The sequence below is a fragment of the Vanellus vanellus genome (genome assembly GCF_965231255.1).
Source record: "Vanellus vanellus genome assembly, chromosome: Z".
Classification (NCBI taxonomy): domain Eukaryota; kingdom Metazoa; phylum Chordata; class Aves; order Charadriiformes; family Charadriidae; genus Vanellus; species Vanellus vanellus.
Window position 1 is genome coordinate 67,386,876 of NC_138908.1, and position 19,226 is coordinate 67,406,101.

At 37.8% G+C, this 19,226-nt stretch overlaps 1 protein-coding gene across 8 annotated transcripts in view; it reads left to right on the forward strand.

Moving 5' to 3' along the window:
- The window catches only part of PDE4D (phosphodiesterase 4D), a gene marked incomplete at its 5' end in the record, with an annotated part of 552,125 nt that extends 533,372 nt beyond the window's left edge, over positions 1 to 18,753 (forward strand). For all 8 annotated transcript variants that reach the window (XM_082497090.1, XM_082497088.1, XM_082497089.1 and 5 more), the window contains 9 exons: positions 5,408 to 5,501; positions 9,040 to 9,212; positions 10,203 to 10,301; positions 10,391 to 10,555; positions 12,275 to 12,374; positions 16,170 to 16,324; positions 16,839 to 16,961; positions 17,459 to 17,641; positions 18,227 to 18,753. In XM_082497090.1, the coding sequence (XP_082353216.1) occupies positions 5,408 to 5,501; positions 9,040 to 9,212; positions 10,203 to 10,301; positions 10,391 to 10,555; positions 12,275 to 12,374; positions 16,170 to 16,324; positions 16,839 to 16,961; positions 17,459 to 17,641; positions 18,227 to 18,637 (1,503 nt within the window). In that variant the 3' untranslated portion in view covers positions 18,638 to 18,753. The remainder of the gene's footprint in view (positions 1 to 5,407; positions 5,502 to 9,039; positions 9,213 to 10,202; positions 10,302 to 10,390; positions 10,556 to 12,274; positions 12,375 to 16,169; positions 16,325 to 16,838; positions 16,962 to 17,458; positions 17,642 to 18,226) is intronic.
- Between the last annotated feature and the right edge of the window lie 473 nt (positions 18,754 to 19,226).

Here is a 19,226-nt window from a genome sequence, read left to right on the forward strand (position 1 = left end):
CAGTGTGTGACCTCAATACTAATTAAATGCATCCCAAATCTTTAGTTGTTAAGAATGCTGTTTATGTATTAAGAATGCTGCTAAAATCAAAGATAGTATTGCATTGATAAGCAATATAAACAGAAGCTTTACATTAATTTGTAAGGTTGGCCTATTTTAAAGTTCCTTGTCTTGCTTTTGTAGAACACAAGACTTTTCAAGTCCTGTAAAGTAATATAGTTTATTCTGTTTTGAGTATGTCTTTTTAAAATAACCTTGATGGATATTTCAGAAACAAAATATAGTCATGTAAGTTTAATATTAAAGTATTGAGTGAATGTTCCATGGATGTATTCTATTCATGTAAGCTTTTAGAAATGTTACCTAGAAAAGAGGCAGCCAGAAAGGTTGAAACTGGGATCTGTTGGCATGTGGGTTTGGGGGCCAGTGCAATGAAAGGCTCCAGGTGCTCTTGAGCTTTTTGGTTCCAGCCTCCACTGGGCTTGGAGCTTGATTAACACTCAAACTGAAGGATAGGCAGGATGGGGCCTCTTGGTCCATGGACTACTTTTTAGCCCTAGCTTCAGCTTCTACGCTGGTGCCAAAGGTTGTAGTGGAGGCAGCCTCTTTACAGTCCTTGGGGTGCAGCAGATCACTTGTTCAGGAACAGAAAGACTGGATGGAAGAGGTCCCACCAGGACAAGGCATCTACACCAAGAGTGGTTCTGCGTGCTTCCTCTCCCAACACAACCAACAGCCGGCTGCATATTTACTTAGGTTTTGTTATTGAGTCAGGAACTTCACACAAAAAATGTAAAATCTTCTAAATAAATCCCATATATAGTAAACATGCAGCCCAAACTTTTTCATGGCCATGAATTGGCTCTAGTTGGATGTTCACTATGTCTTTGAATTTCTTTGTAGTATAGATGCGGAGTCTTTACAAAATTGTATCAGTGCTCTGGTTGCCATCTGGAAACACGGTTACTGCAGAAGTTTGCCTAAATTTTTCTCTGTATCTTTGCTGATATCAGAAAAGTATCCTATTTTTCCCCCAAACCCCCATGTATATTTATCCTAGGTTGACAGCAGTAGTATATATGCAGAGATATGCACACGTTAGCCTTCAGTCCAGAGTGACCTAAACTACCAAGATCAATCCCTCATTCATAACCTGTGCTTTGGAGGTGACCACTATTTAGAAAACTGTCCTTGTCTCATCAACATATGCACTTATATTTTAATGTATTACAGTTTTCCCTCTATAAGACTACCTAGGTTTTTAAAGGGGGGGTAAATGTGCTTATGTACTTTTGTCCCTCTGGGAGATTTATAATGTTGTTTGAATATTGTGCCTGTGTTTGTGTTGTGGGTTGTGTCCCCTCTCTCCCCCCATGCTGAGAGTAAAATCATTAAAATCAATGGAAACAAATGAAATGAAAAAATTCTGTGTAAGGAAATATGTTTAGAATTTTTTTCAGACAATACTGCTCTGTTGCTGTGACAGCAGTATTCAGCAGTGAAGAACTGTAAATTAGCTTAACATTTTATAGCCTGCCCATTTCCAGGGGGAATTTCCTAGACTATAGTCAAGGGCTGTGGTATTCCAAAGGGATATATATGTGTCATTTTTCTACTCCACCAATGCCGAGTCTTAACATGGGAAAATCTTTCTTTCTGAGGAAGAATACAATATATACATAGATCAGCCAAAAACCTCTGTTTCCTCCCCATGCTGAGCTGACAAAATAATAATAAAAGTGTATGGTCTAAATGTTTATTAGTAACGAGAGTTTTGATGCATTATGCTTGATTTCCTTCAACTGGGAAAGTATTTGGCATTCAGATTTTTAAAATTGTTATTTAAAATATTATCTTTAACATTTACTATTAGTGACAAGCTGGTTTCATGTCTTGTTTGATGTGTTTCAATCATCAAATGAAGTGCTAAATGTTATTTATTAGACGACAATGTGGACAGTCTAGCCAAGTTGCAAGCACTTATGAGTTGTCTGCTGGATGGCTGAAACAGTGTTGACTCACGAATGTAACAGAAACATCTCTGATTTGCAGTAAGATCTTGTGGGAGCCGTGTGAGAGTTAGGCAGAGTTTCATTATACAGTAATTGTACAGAGATGTATAAATATGTGGGAAGTTGACACTCTTTGAGGCACCAACTACATATGGGGACACATGGGCCCAAATGAAATCTTTGAGAAATAGGTAAAATAAGGAGAAGGCAGGGTGTTTGGGTTTGGTTTTTTGGTTTGGTTTGTTGTTTTTTTCCTTATAAAAAAGATTTTTTTCCCCAAAGGAAAAGTTACTAATCATCAGGGGTGTAAGTAACATACAGATATACTGAACCAGGGTATAATAAAAAAAAGTCCAAACATCTTGATTGCTGTTCATCTCTCTTGTGTGTTTTTTTTTTTTTTATGTTCTCAAAGAGTACTATTGTTCTGCATCAGAAACTGCTGTCTGCATATGGTTTTCAACTTAATCTGTTTCAATGCAGATGGTGGTTGTAAGGCTTTGTCTATAATTAGAAAATTAAAACAGTTCTCTAAACTCCTCAGTTTAGACATCTTTGTCCAGATGTTTTCAAAATAAATGCCAATTAAAGTCTTGTTGCTGTGGCGTCAGCAACATGTGAGAGAGTATGAGGAAATTGCACTAAAAGCGTCTCCCATTGAATTCTCTGTTAGCCGGAGAGCCTTGCAGAAGCTGGGGGACACGTTTTACTGTACACCCATGTTCAGCAGCAACACAGACTGTTCTGCAGGTTTCACGCTGATCTTTGAGCTTTTATGTTCTGGTGATTTTGGGGGCAGTGGGAGGTAGGAAGACAAGGCCTTTGCATCAGACTAGTGGGGAGATAGCATTAGAAAAGACTGCTGTGCACCTTCCTTTTGTTGATGTGGACATCCATACAATAAATATTTAGTTGGAAATTCTGAAAGAACATGCAATCCGTAAGTTCCACAAAATTATTCCCAGTATGCAATAACAAACTTTCTCCCTACTTACTCCCCACAATTAAATTTATGATTTGGAGGTGAAAAAAAAAAAAAAAAGTCCTTCCTATTTGTTGTGTCAGCTAGCTGCAGAAAAAGCATAGTGCAAACAAACAGCAATTTGTTCTCCTTTCAAAGCTGGGAAACTTTTAAGGAAAGTTCCTGAAGAGTATGTACTAGAGGTAGCTAGATGGTCTTTTTCCAAAGCGTGGAACGTGACCTGGTAGTCACCAGGCTCTGCAACAAAACCAGCATCCCAAAGTTGTGTATGATCTAAAAGGGTTTACTAGGAAACAGACAGACAGACAGACAAGGACCTATTAAGTTGGGATCCGGTGAACGAGCTGGATTAAATTAAGGGAGAATATTGGAGTGGTAATGGATACACTGATGACATGTGTGGAAGTTAATGTGATTTTGTCAACTTCCGACATTTTAATAAGATTCCTATACACGATATTTAATTTAAAGCTTCAGTTTCTGGATGCCATCTGGAGACAAGCCGTTCCATGAGATCTTTAGTTTTTGCCTTAAGTAATTCTGTTTCTCACTTTCATGTGCCTACAGAAGAAAAAGCATGCAAGTGTGACTTAAGCACGTGTTAAAAGTTTAAAGATAGTCTTTTAAAAATACTTCTAGGATTTTTGGACTGGTCACTTACTGCTTGGCAAGCTTGACTTGTTTTTTTAACATTTGACATTGGCGACAAACATCAGACCTCATTATAGAGGTTGATACTGGTTTTGTGCAGAATGCATAGCCCTGTAGTTCACAGTATGTGTAGCTGTATTAGCAGTATGGTTCTAATTTTCAGAAATGAGTTGAGCACTTGGTGGCACACGGCCGTATCTGAGATCAAAGCTGAGCCTTTGGCTTGTGACTAAAGTAGGATTCAGTCTTTGTAGCTCAGGAACTTCCTGAGTGATGGCATGTCAAAATGGCAGGAAAATGCAGTGGCTAATGCTTAGAGTCTTATGTTAAAGGTAATTTTTATTTGGCACACTGTGAGCAATATGGTAATTGGTGACTTACAAAGACATTGTGAAGAAGATAACACCTTTCACTATGCAAGGCCTTTTTTGAAGAAAGGGTGGGGTGATGATTCCAGTGGGGTGGAAAGGAGGTGGTTAATGTTTAGTCTAGTGCTTTACCTCATATAGAAAAATAAACTACCAGTTTTCAACATAGAGGAACATTTACAGGGTATATACTAAGGATAGCTATTGCTTGATGTAATAAATAGTCATAACTGGGTGGACAAGGTGAAACATGATTCTGAAAATGGCACAAATCATTTGGCTTTGTTAAGAGAAAAGGTGACTGAGAAATCTAACAACAAAATAAGAGGATGGCACAATGGGAGGCAAAATTCAGTAGTGACAGATGGATGCTAATTTACATTGGCAAGAGTTGTTTAAATTGCCAATAAATATTGCTGAGGTCTATTTGTTGATAAAATCAAGGCAGAGCTATAGTCAGTGAAAACGTATGTAAGATGCTAGAGCTGTGTTATGCAATGAACCTGTCGAACACAATGCCACAAGATATCATTTAACCCTGGAGTCTAGAAGGAATCAAGAAAGGCTCAACAATGAGTACCTAATCAATTACACATTTTGTGGAATGTTAATATTCACTTCTATCCTATAGAGTGCCTAGAGTGAATCACTAACTTAGAGGGAAAAGGAAGGTCTTTCCACAGATGGGTATCTTCTACTCCAACATTTCATACAGATACTGACAATCTTCTGAGACTGTGGAATGGTCAAGTCATTGGGCTGATGCAATATAATAATTTTAAGTCAGAGACAACAAAACCTACCTCTATTCATATTGGTGTATAGGAAATCAGTAAGGCTTTTTGATTGTTTTGAGCAGTGTTGTGAAATGGATGAGTAGATTAATGATAAGAGGGAAGATAAACTTGAAACATTACAAAACTAATTGCAAAAAATGCACACGTTATATTAATGCACAAATACGTTATATTAATAATATATAGTAATTTACAAATATGATAAGAAAACCCTAGGAGAGAAGGGGTCCTATGTAAATACAGTTGTATTTTCTCTCCAAATTAGAATTGAAAAATTGAAAAGACAGTATTAAGTATTTGTGTGTATACAGATGTCTTCAGTTACAGATGTTTTCATTTACTGTAGTAGGACCCTGTGCCTAATTGAATCACTGTGGAGTATTTTAGGAGGCAAAGAATTACATTGTCCAACCCAGAAATAAGTTAGTAGAGCAGAGCAATGTTATGTGTGATTTTTGCTTTCATAGTTGTCTTACTTTAGTATGTATTCTTAATGTCATGTCCTGTCTCCAATTATAAATTGACCGCATTTTGTCATCCTAACTTAAATACAACTTCAGCTAACTTCATACCTTTTTATTTTGTTTTGTTTTCCAGTTTAAAAGAATGCTCAACCGGGAGCTAACCCACCTATCTGAAATGAGCAGGTCAGGCAATCAGGTCTCAGAATATATATCGAACACATTCTTAGGTAAGACTGTGACGGGAGTTACCTTTTTTGCCTTTTTATTTAATCTCTCTCTGGGCTGTGATAGATCTTAAAAGCAAGTAGCTTTCCATATTAATTTCTGTTTTCAGAAACTCTGTGTTTAGTATTTCATTGTTCAGTGTTTGAGCAGAGAGATCATGTTAGATCCATTTCCCCACAGCTCAGTTAGTTTGTGTATGTGGTTTCCCTGTGTGTGCAATTTCAGATAAATATTCATGTATGTATTTTCATGTAACATTACAACTACTATATTGCTACCGGATTAAAAAATGAATATATAATGAATTAATTATTTCTTAAAAATAATGCTTCCACTCTGTTTCCCTTATGAAAGTTACTGTGAAGAGTAACTCCAGTGCTTGTGTGGAGGCACACAAGCACAAGTAACCTCATAAAATCTCGTAGCCCATAGTCCTGATGCTTTGGTATTCCCTGCCTGCATTTGAGCAGGTGGATGAATATCACTAAGTCAAAATCTGAGCAGACTGCTGCCAGGAGAATTTGTGTGGCTCAAGAGCTTGGCATGGTGGGATGTGAGCATTAAAAAAAGCCCAACACAGTATTACAAAGAGTATGGTTCCTGCTCTATGGTTTTTCAGAAGGAAGTACATGTGTTTTTTGCTAAAACTGGTGAGAATGAATAAAACTTGGTTTCATACTGTTGATTTTTAAACATGAAGATAAGATAATATACAAATCTCAAACATGTCTTGAGCAAAACACCATTGATTCATAAAGACAGGATGTATCAGGTGAGGCACAGTGGAATACATCTACATTAGGTAACAAGTACTTTAAAAAGTGCCAGTCATACATGTTAAGATGTATCTTCTTTTATTTATGTGAGATACCATAGCTGGTGCATTTTGTGGTTTTTTTTGAAAGAAGTTAGGTTTGCTTGTCTCCATATCCTGAATGGATCGCTTAATGTGTCTGTTCAGTTTACCCACGATTGCAGGAGTGTGCCTGAGCGCTGCGGCACAGTGGGGTTTCAGACAATAAGAAAGGGGTGAGCCTGTGTCATGGAGAAGCAATATCGCACAGCTTCAGGAGCCCTGAAAGTCATCGTGTACAGTTTCCCGATAAGATGACCCAGTTAGGCTGAAAAGACTGAGATACCAGTTTCTGCTTACTTTTACTTGGAAACTTAAGGCTTATTTTGACAGGCTAAGGAAATGCATCCTCAGCCTTTCACATGAGACCTCACTGTTGGGCAGAAAGAGGGCTGGAAAGGTAATTGCTTCTAAGTTACTGAGTAATGGGTACTGTTTTCTGACTGCATAAAAACCTAGGATGCTTCAAATTGTAGGAACGCAACAGGGAAAACACCTTATCTACAGAACTATTGTTTTGAGTATTTTCAAAATATACAGCTTAAGTATATAGGTTCTGAGCAACAATGTGAAGAGGGAAAACATTCTCTCCATAGAAAATTTTAAAGAGTTAATTTTTTAAATACAGAATCTGTCTCCTGAAGGTCTACAGACTTTCTCACATATGAAAGTTAGGAACATCTCATGAGAAAACAGATTTTTCTGTTCTTTGTATTCTTAAAACAAAACAAAAAAGCCCTGTTTTCCCAAGTAGGGCTATATGACATGTATGAAGTTAGTTGTAGTGACAACAAATATATTCCTTGAGTAAGAATTAAGGCTCCTACATTGAGTATAATAATATGCAAGGTTTTTATTTTTCCGTGTCATTAACCTGTTTGCCTATGAACGGAAAATGTAAGAGACCCTCGCAATGAGCATAGCACAACCAGGGTCAAAATGGCAAGCTGTCTTTTCTGTATGTTCAGATGGACGCAGGATCCTTTGCCCTCTGTGCTCATAGTTACAAAAGCAGAGGCAGTCCCATGGAATTCCTCTGGAGATCTAAAGTTGTTCAGACAGACACTTCCTTTCACTTGAGTTGGTCTGACAGCTCAGCTTACGAACCTCGCTTTGATGGGTCTAAACTTTGTGCATATGACTGAAATCATAAACATCAAAGCATGAACACGAGTCACTGCTCCTCATCTGTTGTCGGTTTGCACCAGTCAATAGCTGCAGCGCTCTGCCCTCCCCCTTTTCTTGATTGTCCATCCTTGGTGAAGGATGGCAGGGGCAGTTGGGGAACTTGGTGCCACAGGCTAAAGCTTGGTGACATTTACACAGTCTCTTCCTCACTGTGATTTCTTTGGAATTTGAGGTGTCCAGTAAATGCGGCTGCTAAAGGGTAATTAAAAAAGAAAGAGATGGAAAAAAGAAAGTGAAGAAGCAAACACAATAACAATCTGATCATTAGAAATTGACTTGCTAACCTCTTCTGGTTTCAATGCCTTAATTGAAAATGACTATTGCAGGAAGGAACAAATAGACCTATGTTTTAAAGAGCCCAAATGTTCGTTGGTTTTTTGTTTGTTTTTTTTTTTTTTTTAATGTCTTTTGCTCCAAGGTGCTTTTTAAATTGTAGTTTTTGCTAGGCTCCTATGTTAGAAACATCTGTTCTGGATTTTCCTGGTTTTGCTGGAATATTCTTTGAGGACTAGAAAAGGTGCAGGTACATTTCAGTAAAGAAGAGGTAATTTGGAGGGAGTCATTAAAACTCTATATTGAAATATGGTATGAACAAAAAGAACAAAAATTAATGCAAATTCCAAGCAGTTTTGGCAGGAGAGTCCTTTGTTGCACTAACTTGGGTTTCTTTGGGGACTACAGATATCTGCAGTGCTTCACACCCCCATACTGTTTCTGCAGTAGTCAGCTGGCAATTGCCTAAATATACTTCACTCTCAAAGTTTTACTGGCACATATGTTGATGTATATGAAGTGATGCCACTGATACTGCTATAGAAGCAAAAGCCCACAGCAAAATGTTGGGTTGTAGCATCAGTGACTTTGTTGGTATTACTTACTCTGGTTGGGAGGTGCAGAAATGCACTGCATTGCTGGCATGAACTGCCTCTACATCCAAAGCATTTGTAGATGTGCCTGGCAGAAGGCTTTCTGAGTTGTACAGTCTACACAAACAGGACCAGTCCCCAAGAATTAGGTCCTTCGAGTCCTGAAAATGTTTTTAAAGGTTTACATGAGATACTGTTTTGATTGTCTTTGAAATACAATTCCAGAAAGCGTGTTTCCTGAAAAAGAAGAAGTTTTCCGTTTTCTTGCAAAAAGGAAATTTAATTTTTTGTTCGGTTGTAACAACATTTTTATAATGAAAGGATTGACCCTCTCTACAGTGCTAGAGCTGCAGTAGAAGTGGAAATCAGGCAGTCACAAGTTAGATTTAAAGCCAGTTCAGAAATAATGAAGCAATTTGTGAAATAGGGATCTGCTTATACTAGGGTATAGGTCTATGTTTATCTTTTCATGGTTTTACTTCATATCAAAAGCAGTATCTGTTGCAAAATCTCCAAGCATTAAAAAAAGTTTTGCTAAGAATTACAGTATCCATAAGATGCCACTCAACATTGAATTTTGTAATATTTGTAATTCCTTTAAAAATTGCTCTCTTTTTCTTCATTCCTTTGAAGACAAACAACATGAAGTTGAAATCCCCTCTCCAACGCAGAAAGAGAAAGAGAAAAAGAAGAGGCCAATGTCCCAGATCAGTGGAGTCAAAAAACTGATGCACAGCTCCAGCCTAACAAATTCCAGCATTCCCAGATTTGGAGTTAAAACAGACCAAGAAGATGTTCTTGCCAAGGTAGAGGATTTGTAAATCCTTGAATTTAAACTATTGAATTAAAATAGAGGGTGGAGCAGAGAGTATTATTCCATTCTCTGCTTATAACCATTAATTTCAAGCTGTAGCTCCAAAAGGTGGTCTCACTTAAAATAATATAAATTTGGTGAAATGGAAGAATAACAAGTAAAATCAGAATCGGGCCATAAGGGTTAATTTCTGCATGACCAGGATTTCATCTGGAGGTGGAATGTAAATTATCATTTGTGTATGCATTAAAATAGCTGCTTACTCATAAATAATATCTGAAGAATGAAGAATAAACATATAACATACTGTCACAGAAATGAAAATGTATAGCAGCCCTATGTTTTTTGAAAATGCTATATACCAAATGTGCATTAAAGCTATCCTTCCAGGTCCTGTCTTTAGCTGTATCATTTTACGTACGTTCATTTCTGGTTTTGGTTTTAATGACACATTCCTATGATTTTTGTACCAGCAGCTAACTACTTGGCAATAATCTAAAACTGGTGTAAAGTGATTACTCATTTAACTTTAGCGGTTTACATTTTGAAATATGCCTATCCGTATGTTTTCAGGACTCTCCCTCTTTATTTGAAGAGTGTTTCTGAGAACCAGGGAGACAGCAGCAGAACCACAGCATCTCTGGAGGTTTCCTCCTCGCTGAACTCTGCTGTCACTGGGCAGTGAGATAGCAAAGTGTGTCAGTTCAGCTCATTCAAGATACTGTAGCATTTTTCCCTCTGGAGCAATTCACTTAAGAGGCACTCTTTCCTCTGTAGTGAATTAAAATCCCAGAAGTTGGTAGCTGCAAATTCAAATATTGCAAGATTAATAGCGGCAGCTTTTTCCCTTCCAGAGTTTAGTATATAACTTTCACAGCAGCAAGGTTTGGACCTTCCTGAGTCTGTTGTAGCTCTTTCAGTCAAAAATCACTGGAATCTGTGTGTTGGGTTTCAACGTGTCCATTGCTTGATTCTGCTCTAGGAACTAGAAGATGTGAACAAATGGGGCCTTCAGGTTTTCAGAGTAGCAGAGTTATCTGGAAACAGACCTTTGACAGTCATTATGCACACCATTTTTCAGGCAAGTAGCAGCAGCCGTGCTGTTTTTTTATTATCTTGGGGATTATTCTGTGCTTTGCAATATTAATTTTTTCTTTTGTCCCTTTCTAGGAACGGGACTTGTTGAAAACATTTAAGATTCCAGTAGATACTTTAATAACTTACTTGATGACCCTAGAAGACCATTACCATGCAGATGTGGCATATCACAATAACATACATGCTGCAGATGTTGTTCAGTCAACCCATGTCCTGCTGTCAACCCCGGCATTAGAGGTAAAGCATGCTGAGGTGGGAAAGAGGCAGGCATGAGAGAAAGGGACATACTAAGGTTCTTCTAAATTAAATATTAAAGATCTTAGTTTCCGCAATAATTTTAAAAGAAATCTTAACATTTCTTTCATGAGTTCTGCTCTTTTAAAGATATTTTGTGAGGATCAAAGCTTGTTTACATGTAAATATTGTGGAGAAAATGTCTCATTTTCTTTTAAAGCATGCAGATTTGTGCTGTCGTTACCTTTTTCAGTGTAACAAAACACATAACTAGTTTCCACTGTCTCATTATTAATACGACATTCTGTTCTGTCATTATTTAATATGTGGGAGTCTCACTAACCACAACTAGTGGAATTGTTTAGGAAAGATAGTGATAAAATGGGATTCCCTCAATAGGACCTCTTGGGGTTTTGTTGTTTTGTTTTGTTTTTTTTTCCTTCTGCATATTTATTCTGGTCCTGAAAGCCTACTTTTGTGTTTGTTTCTGAGGCAGAGTGGAACATGTACTAAATTTTCACTGGACTATCTTTTTTTTTTTCATAAATATTTCAAAATTGTTTTGAAAAAAACATTTCATAGGTGCTTTTCTGAGGAATTCTTTTGTTGAAAGTGCTTAAATCTCTGAAGTTAAAGGAAATAGAAGAAAGATGGAGATTACTTTCCCTTTTCTAAGCATGATTTAGGTCTTAGTAAATTGTTGGAGAAAGGCAGATAAAGCAAGCAGTTGAAATGTTAGTAGTTCAAAAGGATTTGCCCTCATTTTCAAGGAGGGCTGCATTTTGACTCTTTTTCATAATGACCATTCTTCCATGTTATTGAATGCTTCTACTTTACCCTCTTCCTAAAAAGAGGGCTATAGTGGACCTTAAGACTGTTGGCTGGTCTTGATCCTCAAAGACTGGGGAATTCTCTTGGGAAAGATTTTCTGTATCTCAATAAGAAAGATCAGATTATATTGCTAAATCACCACTGGCTTCACCAAATGGCTGAACTGGTTGTCAGTAGGATTTTCATGTTTTTTTTCCAGATCAGCTGTTTTTCTTAGCAAAGCTTTAACCAGTGAAATAGCAGTGTCTGCCCACTGCCACTGCAGACCTACATACTTCTGAGATGTTCTTGATCAGTTATGGAAGCAATTATATAATGTGGGTGCTTGTGACAACAGGGGACTGGGCTCAGTGACATGCCAGGTCCATTGCAGTGCTATCTTCCTAATAATATCCTACAGAAGAAAAATCAGGAAATGTTAAGTAAGATGCTTTGTAGTCTATTACCATTTCCTGTAGCATCATTTAGGAGATGTGCGTCTTTCAAGTAGAAGACAATACGTAGGACTCAGGCTGAAACTTTTAAGTTCAATATGTGCTATAAGTTAGAAACCTGTATTTAATGATCTAATCTGTGCTTAATGATTTAATAAAGGTGGATTTATTTACAGACCGAAGCTGAAAAAACTTAAGTTGTTATAGAATTTAGTGATGCTGTCAGTGTGAAGTAAGGATTGTTTTACTTTGGCCAAACTTGAAATATTTATGAAATTCTACATAACTGATGATTTTACAAAAGGTTATGATAGCCTATGTGTGAAATCTCTTGAGATCCCTGATTCATTTCAAACGTGTTTTGCTTGTTCAAATCTAGATTCAAAATAGAATCCTTTTTGTTAAAACTGCCCTTTCATTGGTTACTGATTGTCATTTCTGTTTCATGATTTTCTAGGCAGTGTTCACTGATTTGGAGATTCTTGCAGCAATTTTTGCCAGTGCAATACATGATGTAGATCACCCTGGGGTTTCAAACCAGTTTCTTATCAACACAAGTAAGTTCGATGTTCAGTGGTTTTCTCAAAAATTTGCTGCAAGATCTGCACATAGCACCTGAAAAATAGATAGTTCATTCCTTGTTTGCTTCTATCTGTAACTTTTCTCAGTAAATAGATAGGTGTTTGTATTTTAAACTGGGTATTATTTTGCATTTCTTGTAAATTTAGAAATAATTTACATAGTAATTCTTTCTAGAAGATACTAAGATATGAGCTATAAACCTGGCACTGCTTCAGTGTATTGGATGTGATTTCTCCTGGAAATTAGTTGGTTTACATTAGATACATAAAGTTGTAGGAGAGAAATGAAGGAAGATTAAATAAATATCAAAAGAAGGAAGACAACAGTTTATGTGTTTATATTGGAAGCATATGATATCACCAAGGATAGCCATACATTTTTAAGAAATTTGGTAAACAAATTTCTTTTCCGCAAACAGACTGGCAGGCCCATCTCTGTCTCTCCCAGGCTGCCGTGCTTGGTTTCTGATCTTTGTATACTCATGCCTTGTGGACTGTCTGTCCCTGCAGGCTATGGCAAACCTCTCTTTTTTTTTTTTTTTTTTTTTTTTTTTTTTCCCTTTGTGTGTGTGTGAGAGAGTGTCACTCACTGGCATTCCATGAGTGGAGGAAAAAAGGCCTAATGAAATGAGGCCTTAATGTTGTCTCCAAATTTGAAACCCAGTGTACTTGTTCTGCATTCCTCAAGGCGGTTCTCTGCAGCATTGCATGAATCTCTCCCCCCTCTCTATTATTCTGCTAGGAGAAAAACACTATTAGCTTTGTGGAATCCGATGATGACACATTTACTGAATGGCTTGTTGCCCCAGTGTAACCTGCTTTGATTTCAGAGGTGTATGTTACTGTTATAAGTGGGTAGCAGCACATTGTAGGTCAGTGCAAGTTCCGTCATACAATGTTACTTCTTTTGCTGTCTGACAGCTTCTCCTTTTATGATAACTGACCCAGAAGTACAAAAATGGAAATAATAGTAATAATCCATGCACATGTGAAGAAAAAGCTACGGAAATGGAAATAGACCTAGGGTTGTGTATTTGTCCTGTCTGGTTGCACATTTGTAGATACTGTCGTTCCTGCACTTGGGTGAACCTATTGCAGTGGTGCTAAAACAGCATGACCCCAAATCAGCGGTATAGTTCGAAGAAGGGAACTCCTCTTCTGACTCATTGCTTCTGTACATTCAAAGAAGACCTCCACTCCAGTTTAGTCTGCATCTAATTTTATTTGCCTTAATGGCCTGAGCGCCACCCTATAATCAAATTTGATGACTCATCTGCATGGAGGAGGATTGACTCTAGATTTCTGGTCAATTATTGGTAGCCAGTACAGTTCAGCAGTGTGGTATAGGAAGAGAGTGAATCAAGCTCTGTGCACAAAACTGTAATACCTAAATTCTTAAGAGTGGGCATGTGTAATTAAAGTTTTTATTTGTTTGTTTAATCAGAAATGAGTGTCAGGATATATTGGTGGCTCTGAGGTGATATGGGGAAACCACCAAGTTGTTCAGGTTTAAGCAGGATGGCTGGATAGTTGAAGGTCCAATAGTGATACATAAAGCTTTCACTTTTAGGCAGGCAGTTGAAATTCAGCTGAGTTAGGAATGATTCTGATGCTGCTTATTTAGTGGCTTAGAAGAAATATCTTGTTTTTGTCAATTCAGCTTTTGATAGCGAAGACTGCCATGTCAGTCAAGAACATCACTAACTGGAACTGCTGTTGCCAAGATGAAAGACAAAAGGATTTTATCCCCTTTGAGTTCTTTTCTATACAAGAAAGAAACTGTAGGGACAGAGACAAAGACCATCTAATTTAGGTCTCTTGAATCCTAAATTTTCCTAACCTCTAGAAGATCATTTGCTTTCATCTAGTTTTGTTTTCCAGTGAACCTTAAAATGTATTAACTTTTCACTAAGAAGTGTAAAAATACATTTTAACAAGCATAATAGACTTACAGTTACTTAAAGTATGTACATATTTGCCATATTTCAGCTTATTCTTTATAATTACGCACACATTATATTTCTGAATATTATTTCCCTATTTAAGGGTTTAAAGTGCATTACACAGATGTCTAAAAATCTGATCCCTCTTGAATGCTGTTAAAGAGCAAACAAATATGAATTGCATAAGCATCAGAGGAGATGATTATTTGATCACTGTAACTGTCCTTCCAGACAAATAGTTATGAAGCTTATAATGTGTTACAGAGATTACCAAGGGGGAAGTTTTTTTCCATTTCCACCTCCATTACGAAGTTGAGCACATTTTAGCTCTGTCTGTAGCTCCAGCTCTTCCAAAGTATTTTGGCAATGTTGAGTGTTTCGCAGTTGAGGCTCATCAGAAGGCTGTTTGAAAGGAAAATAAACTGGTGCCCGCCTTCTTTGTAAGAAAAATAACAAGTAGGCAAGCTCTGTAAACGTTCTATGAAAGATGAAAGAGAGATCATTTGACAAACACTCTCTTTTTCCTTTTCCTGTTATGGTTTTGCTGCCATTGGGTTAAGGAAAGGTAGAGGAAGGGTTTCCTGATTCAAAAGATTGATGTACTCACAACAGGAGAGGAAGACAGCAGGAGAATGGATAATGAAACTAATGAAATCTGAAGAGCAGAGCTTTTATAGGCACCCCATTGAGCCAGAGGGATTTTAAAACAAAGATGCTGTAAAAGAAGATAAAGAGGACAAAGAGTAGAATAGACTGACATACGGTTAGATTTAGGATAAAACAGCTGTAATAAATAGAAGTTAATATCATACATGACAAGTGTGATTGCCTAAAATGTATTCATTTTTATGGCAGATTCATTTGCAGCCTGTGTCTTAAAACATACACAAGCTGACTGTGCGGTATCCCCAGGTAGAAGCTAAAGCTGTGCAGAAGTAACTGCTTTTATTTGTCTGAGCTGGCTGTTCAGCAGGTGTGAGCAGACAAATGCAGACCTTGCACATGTGCTTTAGCACAGGCATTGCTAGGATGGTGTGTGTGTTCTTCTCACAGCTGTATGGAGTGACCGAGTTAAGGATAATTGTGTCGGAGAAGGCAGCATTATGGCATCAGGCATTGACCAAGCTTGTAATGTGTTACAGGCGAGGCCACTGCTTGCATTTTCAAACAACACGACCTTCCAAGAAAAAGACCAGAAACGTAACTGTTACTATCCTACCAGCCTCCTCTCAAAATATCCAATTGTTATTGACTAATGACCTGTAGACCTAATTGGCTAGGCATCTGAATGCCTTAGCTAAGTGCAGAAGGACATGGTTTGAAAATCGAGGTGTGTGCTCCCTACCTGACCTGCAGCAAAGCCTCAGCTGGGTATTACCAGGTCTACATGCTGGGTAGCTGCAACTCGACTTAATAAATGGAATTTTAGTAGTTGTGATGGAAGGAGGCATGAAAAGAGAAAACATCAGAGTGTGTTTTAGTTTAGGTGTGTTTATGTATGTAATATTTTCCATGTGACCTCACGCAGGTATGAAAATGCATTCTGAAAAATTCTTTCCTTGCATTTTTTCTAACTTGCCACTTCAGGCACGTGTACATGCTTCACTGCAAAGCATTTTCTTTATTTTCCTCAACATACTTTGCCTTGATTTGTTAAGATGTTCAGTAATTAATTCTGTAACTTTTGATACTGTGTGAACTACAGGAACTCTGTTTCTCAAAGTTCATCTGTAGATCTTATTATGAATGTAATGAATTTGAAAAAGCTTAAGGGATTTGGTAAAAGCACAGGCTTTAGTAACATTCTGTCCTGCGATTGTTTTTGCAGATTCTGAACTTGCCTTGATGTACAATGACTCATCAGTACTGGAGAATCATCACTTAGCTGTGGGCTTTAAGCTGCTGCAGGAAGAAAATTGTGACATTTTCCAGAATTTGACCAAAAAACAGAGGCAGTCATTGAGGAAAATGGTCATTGACATTGTGAGTTCTACTTGAGAGTCCCTCTTTCGTAGTGCTAGCAAATTGAATAATAAAGCACAGAAGCATTTTCTGATAAATTACATGTCATTTAACACATAACCAATGAAGTAAAAGTGGGAAGTTCTATTATGTCTTACCCAAACATGAATAGTGGGTTCTTTTCAGTTTCAATAACCATCTATACCTATTAGAAGGTATACAACCTTCTAATAGCTGGTTTTGTGCTGACATATATGCCATTTCACCATCACAGTTAGAAATTTGCTACTGAATTGTTGATCAATTTAGGGTGATCAGATCGTTCTTAACAATCATTTTGTCATATTCTCAAAATAACCAAAATGAAAACTTACTACTTGGGACACTAATGACTTACAGGACTCAGACTTTTGTAGTATATTCAGACACAGGACTTACGGGTTCTCCTCAGAACTGTTTGTGTGTTCAAAGAATTATTTTTTTTTTAAATCTGTAGAATAATTTACATAATATTCATGTATTTGTTTCCTTCAAGGTACTTGCAACAGACATGTCTAAGCATATGAATCTATTGGCTGATTTAAAAACTATGGTTGAAACCAAAAAAGTGACCAGTTCTGGTGTCCTACTTCTTGATAACTATTCAGACAGGATTCAGGTAAGAAAAATCATCTGAAAATGGTCACTGGTAATACTTACATCCTTAATAACATTGACCTGTCCATTCTCCAGCATGGGTTAGATCAGCTGTCCATTCTCACACCATGACTACTACCTTCCCTCTACTCCCTCTTGTGATTCCTACCTGTGACATACTCTGTTAGGTACTGAGTGACTCTCTGAGAGAGTAATGAGGTGCTAGAGTACTTCTGCACTAAGTGAGGCTTTGGCCTTCCCTTCAAATTATCAGCACCTGATTGGTCTTCCTCAAAGGTTCTTCTCTCCCCTATATAGGCAGAAGCAGCAGAAGCAAGGTAATTCATGGCTGTTCTGCAAGTGTGAAAAACACCCAATCACATACGTTTTTGCTGTTTAGAATACATCTCACACTACATGTATTTTCAAGATTCTGTTTCACAGCCACCAAAAGCGTAAATGGAAAAGAAGCTGGTTTTCTCCAGTGTAATAACACCGCAGGTGTTCAATCTATTTTAGGTTCTTCAGAATATGGTGCACTGTGCAGATCTAAGCAATCCAACCAAGCCACTCCATCTCTACCGCCAATGGACAGACAGAATAATGGAGGAATTTTTCCGTCAGGGAGATCGGGAGAGAGAGAGAGGAATGGAGATAAGTCCCATGTGTGATAAGCACAATGCGTCTGTAGAAAAATCACAGGTAATTGATTTGAGTAGGCAGTTAAATAACATAGTACGACATTTTAACAGAAAAGGATGGTCTGTAGCTGTGTTTTGAATGCACTATTTTCTTTTTTTTCCTCCTAGTTAATTAATTCAGCTCCTGAGTAGTAAGTGAGGGGAGCTGAGATTTTTACTGTGAAAACATAGTGCATGGCCGTGTGTTTGCTGAAGGGATTCCATTGCTGTTGTGACGTGCAATGTGGCATGCACGTCAAAAGAGAGTATTGTGCAGCTGCTCATGAGGGTTTCCTTCAAAAGCAGAACTAAATACAAAGCATCTCTTTGGCTGACTAGATGCAGTGGAGTTTTTTGGAATGAACAGTTCATTTGAAAACAGATTCTTTCCAAGTCCTTATCTGATATCCTGAATCAGATTTTTGAAATGTACAAGGCCCTGTTTACTACATAAAACAGCGTGGTTTCCTTTCAGCCACCTTTAAGGGTAGTGCATCTATAGTGTCTCTTACTAGCATTATATTTCTCATACTTTGTGACTTACGGGCATAGTTGCTTATTTCTTTGTGAGTAAGAGCTCATCCTAATTTTGTATTTTTTGAAACAGGTGGGCTTTATAGACTACATTGTTCACCCTCTGTGGGAGACGTGGGCAGATCTTGTTCACCCAGATGCCCAGGATATCTTAGATACACTGGAGGACAATCGAGAATGGTACCAGAGCACAATCCCTCAAAGTCCCTCTCCTGCACCTGATGACCAGGAAGAGGGTAGGCAGGGCCAAACTGAAAAATTCCAGTTTGAACTAACACTGGAAGAAGACGGTGAGTCAGACACCGAAAAGGACAGTGGAAGTCAAGTAGAAGAAGACACCAGCTGCAGTGACTCCAAGACTCTTTGCACCCAGGATTCAGAATCCACTGAAATTCCTCTTGATGAGCAAGTAGGGGAAGAAGTAGAAGAGGAGGAGAACCAGACAGAACCTTGTGTGGTAGAAGACCATTCTCCTGACACATAACAATGAGGATGCAGTCTCTTTCTCTCTTGCCCTCTCTCTTCTCCTCTTTCTCTCTGTGTTTTTGGGGATTTTTTTGTTTTGCTTTTTTTTTGTTTTTCATATTAGATAGTGGTTTCCAACGTGTATGTCATATGCTACCACCATGGTCACAACTCGCTGTCATCTGCCAGGACGTTTGTTGATCAAAACTGACTTTGGTGACTCAGTTTGGCACTCAGGAATATTGTAACCAGAATTTTCACCTCCATGGCACCAGAAAGCAGGGGCAAGAACATCCATAAACTACGTTTTAATAAGCTGTCTATTTGGCAGATGTGATTAAATAAAGCAAAGGGTTTTCAGAGGAGTACCACCTGCCAACCGAATGCTGGTTTGCTTTGACAGTTTTTGAATTCATTGTATTTCATAAGCAAAGCATTGGATAATGTTCATCATGAGAGGAAACAGACAGAAAATAAACTGAGGTTCCTACTGGAAAACAAATGCACATAAATGATGGGACACAACATGATTCTGTTACCAATAGGAAGATGAGCTGTGGAAATTGCATAATTTTCTAATTTCAAGTCTTCCTGAAACGTGACTGAAA